General features: G+C 39.8%; 1 protein-coding gene across 2 annotated transcripts in view; it reads left to right on the top strand.

Annotated features, from left to right (window-relative positions):
- The first annotated feature begins 12,544 nt into the window (after window positions 1–12,544).
- Window positions 12,545–13,517, top strand: part of gata4 (GATA binding protein 4) — a 14,917-nt gene continuing 13,944 nt past the window's right edge. Inside the window, exon 1 of one of the 2 annotated variants that reach the window (XM_079887781.1) lies at window positions 12,545–13,151. In XM_079887781.1, the coding sequence (XP_079743907.1) occupies window positions 12,665–13,151 (487 nt within the window). In that variant the 5' untranslated portion in view covers window positions 12,545–12,664. The remainder of the gene's footprint in view (window positions 13,152–13,517) is intronic. The other variant, XM_079887780.1, reaches the window with a different exon arrangement.

The following is a 13,517-nucleotide window of genomic DNA, read 5'->3' as shown; positions in this document are numbered from 1 at the left end:
CTCATTGGTTCTTGCTGAAGCTCAAATGTGATGCGTAACACGTGAATGAACCTCATTGGTTCTTGCTGAAGCTCAAATGTGATGCGTAACATGAGAATGAACCTCATTGGTTCTTGCTGAAGCTCAAACGTGATGTGTAACACGTGAATGAACCTCATTGGTTCTTGCTGAAGCTCAAATGTGATGCGTAACATGAGAATGAACCTCACTGGTTCTTGCTGAAGCTCAAACGTGATGCGTAACACGAGAATGAACCTCATTGGTTCTTGCTGAAGCTCAAATGTGATGCGTAACATGAGAATGAACCTCACTGGTTCTTGCTGAAGCTCAAACGTGATGCGTAACACGTGAATGAACCTCATTGGTTCTTGCTGAAGCTCAAATGTGATGCGTAACATGAGAATGAACCTCATTGGTTCTTGCTGAAGCTCAAACGTGATGTGTAACACGTGAATGAACCTCATTGGTTCTTGCTGAAGCTCAAACGTGATGTGTAACACGAGAATGAACCTCATTGGTTCTTGCTGAAGCTCAAATGTGATGCGTAACATGAGAATGAACCTCACTGGTTCTTGCTGAAGCTCAAACGTGATGCGTAACACGTGAATGAACCTCATTGGTTCTTGCTGAAGCTCAAATGTGATGCGTAACATGAGAATGAACCTCATTGGTTCTTGCTGAAGCTCAAACGTGATGCGTAACACGTGAATGAACCTCATTGGTTCTTGCTGAAGCTCAAATGTGATGCGTAACACAAGAATGAACCTCATTGGTTCTTGCTGAAGCTCAAACGTGATGCGTAACACAAGAATGAACCTCATTGGTTCTTGCTGAAGCTCAAACGTGATGCGTAACACAAGAATGAACCTCATTGGTTCTTGCTGAAGCTCAAACGTGATGCGTAACACAAGAATGAACCTCATTGGTTCTTGCTGAAGCTCAAACGTGATGCGTAACACAAGAATGAACCTCATTGGTTCTTGCTGAAGCTCAAACGTGCTGCGTAACACGAGAATGAACCTCACTGGTTCTTGCTGAAGCTCAAATGTGATGCATAACACGTGAATGAACCTCATTGGTTCTTGCTGAAGCTCAAATGTGATGCGTAACATGAGAATGAACCTCATTGGTTCTTGCTGAAGCTCAAACGTGATGCGTAACACGTGAATGAACCTCATTGGTTCTTGCTGAAGCTCAAACGTGATGCGTAACACGTGAATGAACCTCATTGGTTCTTGCAGAAGCTCAAACGTGATGCGTAACACGTGAATGAACCTCATTGGTTCTTGCTGAAGCTCAAACGTGATGCGTAATATGAGAATGAACCTCATTGGTTCTTGCTGAAGCTCAAACGTGATGCGTAACACGAGAATGAACCTCATTGGTTCTTGCTGAAGCTCAAATGTGATGCGTAACACGAGAATGAACCTCATTGGTTCTTACTGAAGCTCAAACGTGATGCGTAACACAAGAATGAACTTCATTGGTTCTTGCTGAAGCTCAAATGTGATGCGTAACACGAGAATGAACCTCATTGGTTCTTACTGAAGCTCAAACGTGATGCGTAACACAAGAATGAACTTCATTGGTTCTTGCTGAAGCTCAAATGTGATGCGTAACATGAGAATGAACCTCATTGGTTCTTGCTGAAGCTCAAATGTGATGCGTAACACGAGAATGAACCTCATTGGTTCTTACTGAACCTCAAACGTGATGCGTAACACAAGAATGAACCTCATCGGTTCTTGCTGAAGCTCAAACGTGATGCGTAACACGTGAATGAACCTCATTGGTTCTTGCTGAAGCTCAAACATGATGCGTAACACGAGAATGAACCTCATTGGTTCTTGCTGAAGCTCAAACGTCCTGCGTAACACGAGAATGAACCTCATTGGTTCTTGATGAAGCTCAAACGTGATGCGTAACACGAGAATGAACCTCAGTGGTTCTTGCTGAAGCTCAAACGTGCTGCGTAACACGAGAATGAACCTCATTGGTTCTTGCTGAAGCTCAAACGTCCTGCGTAACACGAGAATGAACCTCATTGGTTCTTGCTGAAGCTCAAACGTGATGCGTAACACGAGAATGAACCTCAGTGGTTCTTGATGAAGCTCAAACGTGCTGCGTAACACGAGAATGAACCTCATTGGTTCTTGGTGAAGCTCAAATGTGATGCGTAACACGAGAATGAACCTCATTGGTTCTTGCTGAAGCTCAAACGTGATGCGTAACACAAGAATGAACCTCATTGGTTCTTGCTGAAGCTCAAACGTCCTGCGTAACACGAGAATGAACCTCATTGGTTCTTGCTGAAGCTCAAACATGATGCGTAACACAAGAATGAACCTCATTGGTTCTTACTGAAGCTCAAACGTCCTGCGTAACACGAGAATGAACCTCATTGGTTCTTGCAGAAGCTCAAACGTGATGCGTAACACGAGAATGAACCTCATTGGTTCTTGCTGAAGCTCAAACATGATGCGTAACACGAGAATGAACCTCATTGGTTCTTGCAGAAGCTCAAACGTGATGCGTAACACGAGAATGAACCTCATTGGTTCTTGCAGAAGCTCAAACGTGATGCGTAACACGAGAATGAACCTCATTGGTTCTTACTGAAGCTCAAACATGATGCGTAACACGAGAATTAACCTCATTGGTTCTTACTGAAGCTCAAACGTGATGCGTAACACGAGAATGAACCTCATTGGTTCTTGCTGAAGCTCAAACATGATGCGTAACACGAGAATGAACCTCATTGGTTCTTTCTGAAGCTCAAACATGATGCGTAACACGAGAATGAACCTCATTGGTTCTTGCTGAAGCTCAAACGTCCTGCGTAACACGAGAATGAACCTCATTGGTTCTTGCTGAAGCTCAAACATGATGCGTAACACAAGAATGAACCTCATTGGTTCTTACTGAAGCTCAAACGTGATGCGTAACACGAGAATGAACCTCATTGGTTCTTGCTGAAGCTCAAACATGATGCGTAACACGAGAATGAACCTCATTGGTTCTTACTGAAGCTCAAACGTGATGCGTAACACGAGAATGAACCTCATTGGTTCTTGCTGAAGCTCAAACATGATGCGTAACACGAGAATGAACCTCATTGGTTCTTTCTGAAGCTCAAACATGATGCGTAACACGAGAATTAACCTCATTGGTTCTTACTGAAGCTCAAACGTGATGCGTAACACGAGAATGAACCTCATTGGTTCTTGCAGAAGCTCAAACGTGATGCGTAACACGAGAATGAACCTCATTGGTTCTTGCTGAAGCTCAAACATGATGCGTAACACGAGAATGAACCTCATTGGTTCTTGCTGAAGCTCAAACGTGATGCGTAACACGAGAATGAACCTCATTGGTTCTTGATGAAGCTCAAACGTGATGCGTAACACGAGAATGAACCTCATTGGTTCTTGATGAAGCTCAAACGTGATGCGTAACACGAGAATGAACCTCATTGGTTCTTGATGAAGCTCAAACGTGATGCGTAACACGAGAATGAACCTCATTGGTTCTTGATGAAGCTCAAACATGCAGCGTAACACGAGAATGAACCTCATTGGTTCCTTCTGCGTTCTTAATATGCAATAGTAGTGTCCGATTTGTGATCAATTTTCAATTAACCTGTTAAATCAGTTCACAAATCGCACTGAATGATTTATTAGTGAATTGGACTTATCTGACTGCATCTCAACTCAAATGTTCAACTCAGATTCAAATGATCCAGTCAGATAGTCTCTAGTTAACAATTCACTGAACTCAAAAGTCTGACTCAAAATGAGCAGAGAACGGGACGTCCTCGGAGCCAATGCTGGGAAAAGTAAGTTAATGCAGATTTTTAGGATTTATTATTGTAAATGTGTGTGTGCGTGTGAGTGTGTGTGTGTGTTGTTCAGGTCTTATCAGTGGTTCTCTCGTCCACTGACTCACTGTTTGCTCGGCAGTCGGACTTTAGCCTGTGTTTATCTGAGGGTTTTATCTCTCTCTCCCTCTCTCTTCTTGTGTTCTATAAATAAACACAGGCAATAAAAAAGACCACGTGTAAGTAATACTTCAGAGTGAATCACCTTTCTGGATGAATCTCACAGAAACATGCAGATCCTCTTTCAGGAGGGTTTTTATGCACTATTTTGCAATAAAGATGTGGTTAAAAAAATATATATTTGACTTAAAGAGCACGAAGCCTATTTTAGGACTTTTTTTCATTGTGACATTATTTTCATGCCAGTTAAACATTGTCATTACTGTAATATATTTGGATGTTTTACTTTTGAGTTTGACTTTTGATTATTTTTAAATAAATTACAGCAATGCGACTTTTTTAACTCAGCAAGAATAAATTAAATTCATTACAACAAATACTACCTTTGTAAATGCACCTTGCATAAATTATATATATATATATATATATATATATATATATATATATATATTCCCATATTATAGTAATGGCAATAAGATTTATTTTGTTTATTTATTTATTTATTTGCATGAGGTTTTCAGCATTTATCACTTTGATTAATGTATACTATATAGGCTATTTAAATATATATATTCATATTTGAATTTATCTAAACTGCTGATTTAAGTTTTATATTAGTTGTAGAACAGATCAAATCATACTTAAATATTTTTAAAAATAACATTTTAGTTGTTAAGAAAATCATCTGTCCATCCCATTCTGTGCCTTTACAGACCCCCATTGAAATTCCTGCATTACAGTACAGATACAGACTTGACATGAGAAACGAGCCAATCACAGCGGCTGGAGATGGTGAATGCTGATTGGCTACGAGCCATGTTCCAGGTAACGTCACTGTGTTTTCAGCAGGGGTCGGCCTCAGGTGTTCCTGCGACCGAACATCAGTGTAAAACAAAGAGAGCGCTGATCTACAAACACTCTAAAACAACACAAACACACTGAAGCCGTTACACACCATCCCTTAAACCTATCGCACACATCGTAACTCTAACTGTCAACACACATCCACGGCTTTTATTGCTCACAGGTTGCTCTTTCATAGAGTTATTTAAACATCAACTTTGTCTCTGGTTGTTTGCCCATAATTCCTCAAGGTAAATAAAAGATAAACTTGTTTGGAAGTTGATGAGAAATGTTTGAATGCAGAAAATCTCATTGCCTTATTTTAGAAGAAATATCTGACATATTAAAGAGATCTTGGAAAAGGTTTTGGTGTCTTGGACATTGTTGAGGTCTTTTTTTTTCATGAGAAAACCCTGAGAAACATGACAGCAAAAACTATCAATTTGCTCTCCATTCAATCTCATTGCCTTATTTTAGTAAAAACAAATGCCTTATTGAAGAGATCTCACGATTTTTCTTTGCAGATTTTGGTGTCTTGGAAAACCTGAGCACAGTTTGAGACATTATTGAGATCTCTTCAGAAACTGGAGATGGGGAAAGGTGAGGTTATAAGCATTATTTTACTCAAGAGAAACGTTTGAGAGGCTGTTTTGTTTGCTTTGAATTGAACCTATTGCTGTCATGGGAAAAAAAAACGTAGATATTAAAGAGATCTTGTGGTTTTTCTTTGCAGACCTTGATATCTTGGTGTGTTTTTCATCAGGAGATTCAAGCAAGAGTCTCTGTTTAATCTCATTTCTGTGTAGGAGAAACGTTTGAGATATTAAAGAGATCTCATTAGGTATTTTTCTTCCCATCTTCCCATGTGATTGTAATCAGATAATCCTCTCCAACCCTGTCACACTTGTAGATGTGATGAGGTGATCAGAGCAGCTCTGCAAACACACACACATGATAGCAGTGATCAAACACACACACACTCGAGCGCTGGCTCTGTCTATAGACACTCGCGCGGGTCTCTGTCGGCCTGATTCTGAGAGGATTGGCTCAGAGAGATAAGACGCTGTCCAGATAAGAGCAGAGAGCGTACCTGAGAGACGCTCGGACAGCACACAGGGCATTGATTGCTCTTAATTTCATCACGTACACACATATCAGCGCGAGATGCTGACAAACAAACAAAGGTCAAACATGTCTGCTGCATATTCAGCACAAGGTGGGATTTTTGTGAGATATCTAAGACTTACACTTAAAATTACTTTTTGCCTAAAAAAAATACCTGCATAGCAACACCCTGGTAACCATATAGCAATGCACAAGAACCTATGCCACATCAGCAGTCGCGTAGTATTAGCAAAAAACACCCTGGCAACTGCATAGCAACACACTAAAAAACCTTCAAAATGCCTTAACAACTGCATAGCAACACCCTGGCAACCGCCCATAGCTGGCAACCGAACATGTCTGCTACATCTGAAGAGATCTTCAGCACTAGGTGGGATTTATTTGAGATCTTTAGGACTCACACTTAAAATTACATTTTGCCTAAAAAATGTATCAGCATAGCAACACCCTGGTAACCATATAGCAATGCCCAAGAACATATGCTAATCAGCAATCACATATTATTAGCAACACCCTGTCAACTGCCCAGAATACCCTAGAAACTGCATAGCAACACACTTAAAATACACTCAGAACGCCTTAGCAACTGCATAGCAACACCCTGACAACCGCCCATAGCTGGTAACCGAACATGTCTGCTGCATCTGAAGAGATCTTCAGCACAAGGTGGGATTTATCTGAGAAGTTTAAGACTTACACTTAAAATTACATTTTGCGTAAAAAAATTACCAGCATAGCAACACCCTGGTAACCATATAGCAATGCCCAAGAACCTATGCCAATGAAAACACATCAGCAGTCACATAGTATTATCAACACCCTGTCATCTTCCCAGAATATCCTAGCAATTGCATAGCTCAGAACGCCTTAGCAACTGCATAGCAACACCCTGACAACCACCCATAGCTGGCAACCGAACATGTCTGCTACATCTGAAGAGATCTTCAGCACAAGGTGGGATTTATCTGAGATCTTTAAACACTTAAAATTACATTTTGCCCAAAAATTTTTCCAGCATAGCAACACCCTGGTAACCATATAGCAATGCCCTAGAACACCCTACCAACACAGTATATGACAATCGGAACACATAGTTACACCCTGGCAACTGCCCATAACACCTTAGCAACACCCTGGCAACCACCCATAGCACCCTAGCATTGTGTTTTGCAGCAAAACAACAAAATAATGCTCAGAAAAACAATCCGTATTTTTACATTTACACACCACCCCAGAGGAAAGGAATTTTCTCCGATCTGAGCTGCTATCACATTCAACTCTAAACTCGACTCGTTTATCTTCCCAGGTATTTTAGGAGAAACGGCTTTGATGAACCGTAAGTGGGAATGAAAGAGCAACCTTACATGTTCCTTTGGGTTGTTATCATCATTCAAACACATTTCTCAGATTGTTTGAGTGTCACTCGTTTCGAGCTGCTTCCTCATTTCTCAGGTTTTGTCCTGTGTGTCCAGGTCTCGTTCTGTCAGTGTTTTCCGTCTGATCCTCCGATGGATGCTCTTTTGAAATGCTCTTCCTGGAGACAGGGGGTCTGGCTGCGCTCTGACCCAGAGGAAGAGGGGCCATGTGGGGCCACGACCCCCTGCTGAGCCCGTGAGTCTCCACAGAGCCACACGGGGACATGCATCCATACATCAACGCATGATAATGCATCATATTGCTGCCTATATTTATATCAGCCCTCAGTGCATCAATGACACCAAACATCCATGAATGCAAAGGCTTCTCGCTACGCAAGCTCAATATCATGTGCAGTTAGTTATCATGTGTCAGAATGCAAATATACGGCAAAATACTGCAAGTTAAAGTTAAATAAATTGACATTTGTAGCATTGATGAAAACCCCGGTTAAGAAGAAAGCATGCATGAACTTAATAAAATAGTAAAATGTAAGTTGCTTTGGATAAAAATGTTTGCATAAATGTAAATGTAAAATGCATCTGCATTTTCATAAAATACTCAAAGTTAGGCAAGGCAAGTTTATTTATATAGCACATTTCATACACTATGGTAATTCAAAGTGCTTTACACAGAAATTCATTAAAATAATAAACTAAAGTTAGGTAAAGTTATACTTTCTACATATTTATTGCCTTAAAGGAAACCCAGGTTAGGAAGAATGCAAGGAATGCATTTTGATAAAAGTGTCTGCCTAATGCATAAATGTAAATACAACATTCAACATTTAATTTAAGTTAGTTGAAGTTAAAATATTTATTGCATTAAGGGTAGGGATGCACCGATACGAAAATTTTTGCCGATAATTCTTTATATTTGAAAGCCGATACCCGATATATTGGCTGATTTTAATAACATTTTTGAGAGCCTGATTACAAAAACAAAAGTCTCACCATTAAAATTCACGTCCCAAGCGCACAATTATAATGTTCTCATTATAATTTTATGTTGCTGATATGTTGCACTGAACTCTATTTTCCGATCTATTTTTCTCTAAGTGATTCCGATCATATTTCAAGCAATTCAAAACCATTATGTTGAACAGTCGCATCTGAAGTGTCTCAGCTGGAGGAAATAATATATCATTTATATTTATATATATATTATTGGCTTTAATATATCGGCCAAATTTTCTTGAATAAAATGATAAAAAATGAACATATATTGGCCGATACCGATATGGTGGCCGATATATCGTGCATCCCTAATTAAAGAAAATCCAGGTTAAAGCCACAAAATCAAAAGTGTCTCTTCTTGTTTTTTATGGAATATTGCAATGTTTATTATAAATGATTTATCCACACACATCATCATTTTTGTTAAATTCATGTGCCCTCATCATCTTGATTCAAAATAACTTCCCCTCTCTCTTTCACTCGGACATATGTCACAATAAAGAAAAGCCTAACGCAACTTCTGTTTCATGTCAACTTTAAGAAGAATACAAGGAATGCATGCATGAACTTACTAAAATGTACGCCTTTTACCAAAGTCACAAAATACAAATGCAAAAAGTGTATAAATGCAATATACAGTTGCATAAAGTATGTTTTTTTCCTTTAAATACCTCAGATTCAGGACTCTAGGCTAGCATATGATGGTAATATTTATTAGTTCACCTCAAGCCGTCACATTCCACCATCTTGATTTTCCTTCTTGCAACACGTTCAGTTCTCCAACAAACACACACTCCTCCCCAATGGCCTTCTGAACAACACAATCTCATCTCTTCTCTCTATCGTTTCTCCCCGTCTCTGCCTCTATCTGCTCTCCTCTTTGTCACCAAACACCTCGTTCATACTCGCTCTGACAGTGGTCTGGCCCCGAACGAATTACACAGGCGCTTCTGAGCTCAGTGTTCAGATAATTCGCACATACCTCACACAAACACACACGCACACGTATAGACAAATCTTCTAGCACACAAAAAAAAGAGAAAGATTGAAATAAAAAGCATATGTGACAAGAAATCCTTTGGTGATGATGGATAAAAGTGGTGTTTTTTAAATCAATGATCACTAGTGCTTATAGTGATGTGATCAGACACATCCATCACTAAGAGTTAAAGTTGAGTGTGTGAGTCATTTGTGCTCCGTACATGAATGATTCCTCAAATCATGTGTCTCGTTGAAGAGATGTGTGCTGTTACTACCAGGAGGCAACCACCCAGAACACCCTGGCAACCGTATAAAAACAAGTATATTATACAATATATAGAACAATTTAGCAACTGCATAGCAATGCTTTGACTCCCACAACACCCTAGAAACTGTATAACGACACATTAAAAATGACTCATCTAAATCTTAGCAACTGCATAGCAACACCCTGGTAACCACCCGAATACTATGGCAACCACATAGCAGCACTAAAATCACTTCAGCAAATGCAAACCAATGCCTCAACTCTCACAACACCCTAGAAACTGTATAGCAACACATTCAAAAATGACTCTGAACATCTTAGTAAATGCATAGCAACACCCTGGCAACCACCCAAATACTATAGTAGCCACATAGCAGCAAACTAAGAGACATTCAAAATATATTGGGAAATACATAGTAATGCCTTGACTCTGAACATCTTAGCAACTGCATAGCAACACCCTGGCAACCACCCGAATACTAACGCAACAGCATAGCAGCAAACTAAAAGCCATTCAGAACACATTGGCAAATTGCATAGCAACACCTTGACTCACACAACACCCTAAAAACTGTATAGCAACACATAAATTACTTTGAACATCTTGGCAACTGCATAGCAACACCATGGCAACCATCAAAATACTATAGCAACCTCATAGCAGCAAACTAAAAGCCATTCAAAACATATTGGCAAATGCATAGTAATGCCTTGACTCTGAATGTCTTAGCAACTGCATATAGCAACACCCTGGCAACCACCCGAATGCTATGGCAATCACATAGCAGCACACTAAAATCACTTCAGAACACATTGGGCAAATGCATAGCAATGCCTTAACTCACACAACACCCAAGAAACTGCATAGCAACACCCTGGCAACCACCTGAATACTGTGGCAACAGCATAGGAGCAAACTAAAAGCCATTCAGAACACATTGGCATTCCTAGAAACTACATAGCAACACATTAAATATAATTTTAGAAAATGCATAGCTACCCATTGTTGCTTGTTGCATGGACAAACCACTGAACCAATGAACCAATTCTGTTTTCTTTAACAATAATCCTCTTTGGTAAATTGATTTGAATTTGCATTGTTTCTACGATGATGCAAATTCTCAAGAGTGCATGCCTTCTGCTTGTGTTTCAGTTAACATCATATAACAGATCCAGATACGTCATCACCATGCAAGCATCTCAAAGACATTTTATATAATGCTTTTATTGTGGAGGAGCGGAGGATTTTCACCCGTTTATCAGTAGGATCACAGGGCCGTGGAAATGGTCCCATTGAGCCCGCAGGAGTCCAGTGCCATGAGGAAGGAGACGGAGCCGGCGAGGAAGCAGAAAGAGATATGGAGGAGATCTGATGATTCTCCAAGTATTCCAGAACCTGCTTAACTTAAGCTGTATCACAGCAGGCTTTGGTTTGGACTCATTATCAGAAATATCCTCTGTGATACTGATGTGTGTGTGTGTGTGTGTGTGTGTGTGAGAGAGAGAGAGAGAGAGAGACCATTTTCCACAAAGCAAAAATCAAATTCAGTGTCTTTGCCTCATTTTCCACTTAAAATAGGCCTATCCTTCAAATAAATTACGTTTCCCTTAATTTAAAATTGCATTTTATTTATTTTTTTACTTTGTACTTCGATGTTTTTATTAAAAAAAAGTCCATTTAGAATGAGATTTTGCGGTGTACCAAAAACGTACAGTAGCCTATGTCCTCGTGTGAAAGTGCCGTGGATATTGACGAGGAAGGCACATAATTGTAAAACTCAGGAAATGGACACTCTGAAAAGTCTCAGTTTGTTTATAACTTGCAGCGAAATGACAGTTAAAAAATGTGTCATTGAAAACAACAGCGTCGAGACTTCCGAGTGACGTCAGTGACGCGCGAGACATCAATCAAATCCGTCACTCTTCCTAAACTGATACATATTAGAAAAAAAAGGCTACAATATTAATACAGATTGTAATATAATTAATAATAATGTAATATAAAAGGTATACTAAAAAAAAAAAAAAACTTAAAATGTAGGCTACTGTTTTAACAAGACATGCTGAAATTATTCGTAGGCCTATTCAGTGTAATCGATCTATAGTTTAATAAATAAATAAAAACATCGTGCAAACAAACGATCTAGGCTATTAATATGTGTTTACATGAGCTAAATAATATTGTAATAAAATTATTTAGATTTAGCCTATATATAAACAGCCTATTAATTCGAAAATATCTAAAACACTTTCCAGCTTTTCTTTTCTGCGTTGCTCATTTATCACGCGATATTTAAGTTATTTCATCAAATCTTATGAGGATCTCCGTCAATCTTTAAATCTGAGGCAGTTTTTTTTCTGCCATTTAGAAATTAGCAATCAAACAACATTATAAAACACAGATACAATACAAAAAAAAAACTTTTTATAAACATATTTATACCGATTTTCCACATAATATGCACGCAAAAACTATTTTTGACGTATAAATGGCACGAGAAATAAAAATTCGTGCTATACGCACTTTCATGAGATCGTGTTGACATTATCGGAATATGTAGGCTATATTTTATTTTTTATTGTATTATTATTATCGCTAAGAACATACATAATCAATTGAGAGGACAATTACAGGTTACGAAATCTGGAAAATATCATACAAATGACACAGTGAGACAGTTTTAAGGGCTTTAGAGTTGCTGGGTGTAAGGAGAGTGTCCAGGTACGATTTAATTCCCTTACAAAACATGAAAAAGTAGGGTTTAGCACCCTGGAATTTACATTTGTGACATTATCGGAATATGACCCATTATTTTGTGCCGCGGCAAACGAGGTGAGTGAACTGAGGGATGGGATGCTTTACTGGAGGCGGGGAGACTGGGAGGAGTGTTGGGAGAGACTTCACTGAGACTGGGAGGAGTGCTGTGAGAAACTTCACTGAGACTTTTCACCCTTATCATCCTCTCCTGTCTTCTGTGAAGAGAAGTTAACCGGAAAATGCTCTCGGCCGGCGCGGGGTAAACGGCCGATGCTCCGGTACTCACGAGTGGAATAATCGAGACGAACACCTGTGTGGACATGTATCAAGGTGTGACGATGACCACAAACCACGGACACACGTCTTACGAGCCCGGTTTCCTCCATAACGCGGTCTCTGCGGCCGCTTCCCCGGTGTACGTGACACCCACCCGGGTAACCCCGATAATCCCGGCGCTCCCGTACCTCCAGACCCCCCAGCAGAGCAACCCCGGGTCCGGGCACTCGGGATGGGCGCAACCGGGTGCGGACACCTCTTATAATCATTCCACACATCATTCTCCGGTGTCCAGGTTCACATTCTCCGCGAGCCCGCCGTTAACCTCGCAAGCCCGGGAGACTGCGACTTACACGAGCCCGCTGAACATCAGCACGAGCGCCCGGGAGCATTACGGTTCCCGCGGTCTGGGTGGCTCGTATCACACCGGGTACCCGGCCTACGTGAGCCCGAACATCGGAGGCTCGTGGGCGGCCTCGCACTTCGACGGTTCCGTGATGCACGGAGGACCCGCGCGACACCCGAATATAGGTGAGAATCAAAAATCTTATTAAAAAAGTTTTTATTATTCAATTAAAAAGGCAACCTTTATTATTATTATTATTTTAAAACAATCTAAAGCAATTAAGCGTAATCTTGTATTTTTGGTTATCTTATTTTTTTATTGGCATTTTGCCTGTAAGATTCTTATTTTTAAAAAATATCAGATCATTTATAATTTGACCTGTTTTGACAAGGTTAGTTTAGGTTGTTCAATATTAAAACCTGAAAGAAAATGTCAACATACGAAAGGAACATGAAAACAAAGTTTGGTGTATTAGATTTCTTTTACATATAGATTTCTTGGACTCTTTCTTGTACTGTTAATGACACATAAACTAGTTTGCGAGAATATAG

Source organism: Squalius cephalus (genome assembly GCF_949319135.1).
Source record: "Squalius cephalus genome assembly, chromosome: 12".
In the NCBI taxonomy this organism is placed as follows: Eukaryota; Metazoa; Chordata; class Actinopteri; order Cypriniformes; family Leuciscidae; genus Squalius; species Squalius cephalus.
This window is presented reverse-complemented; position numbering and strand designations above follow the sequence as displayed.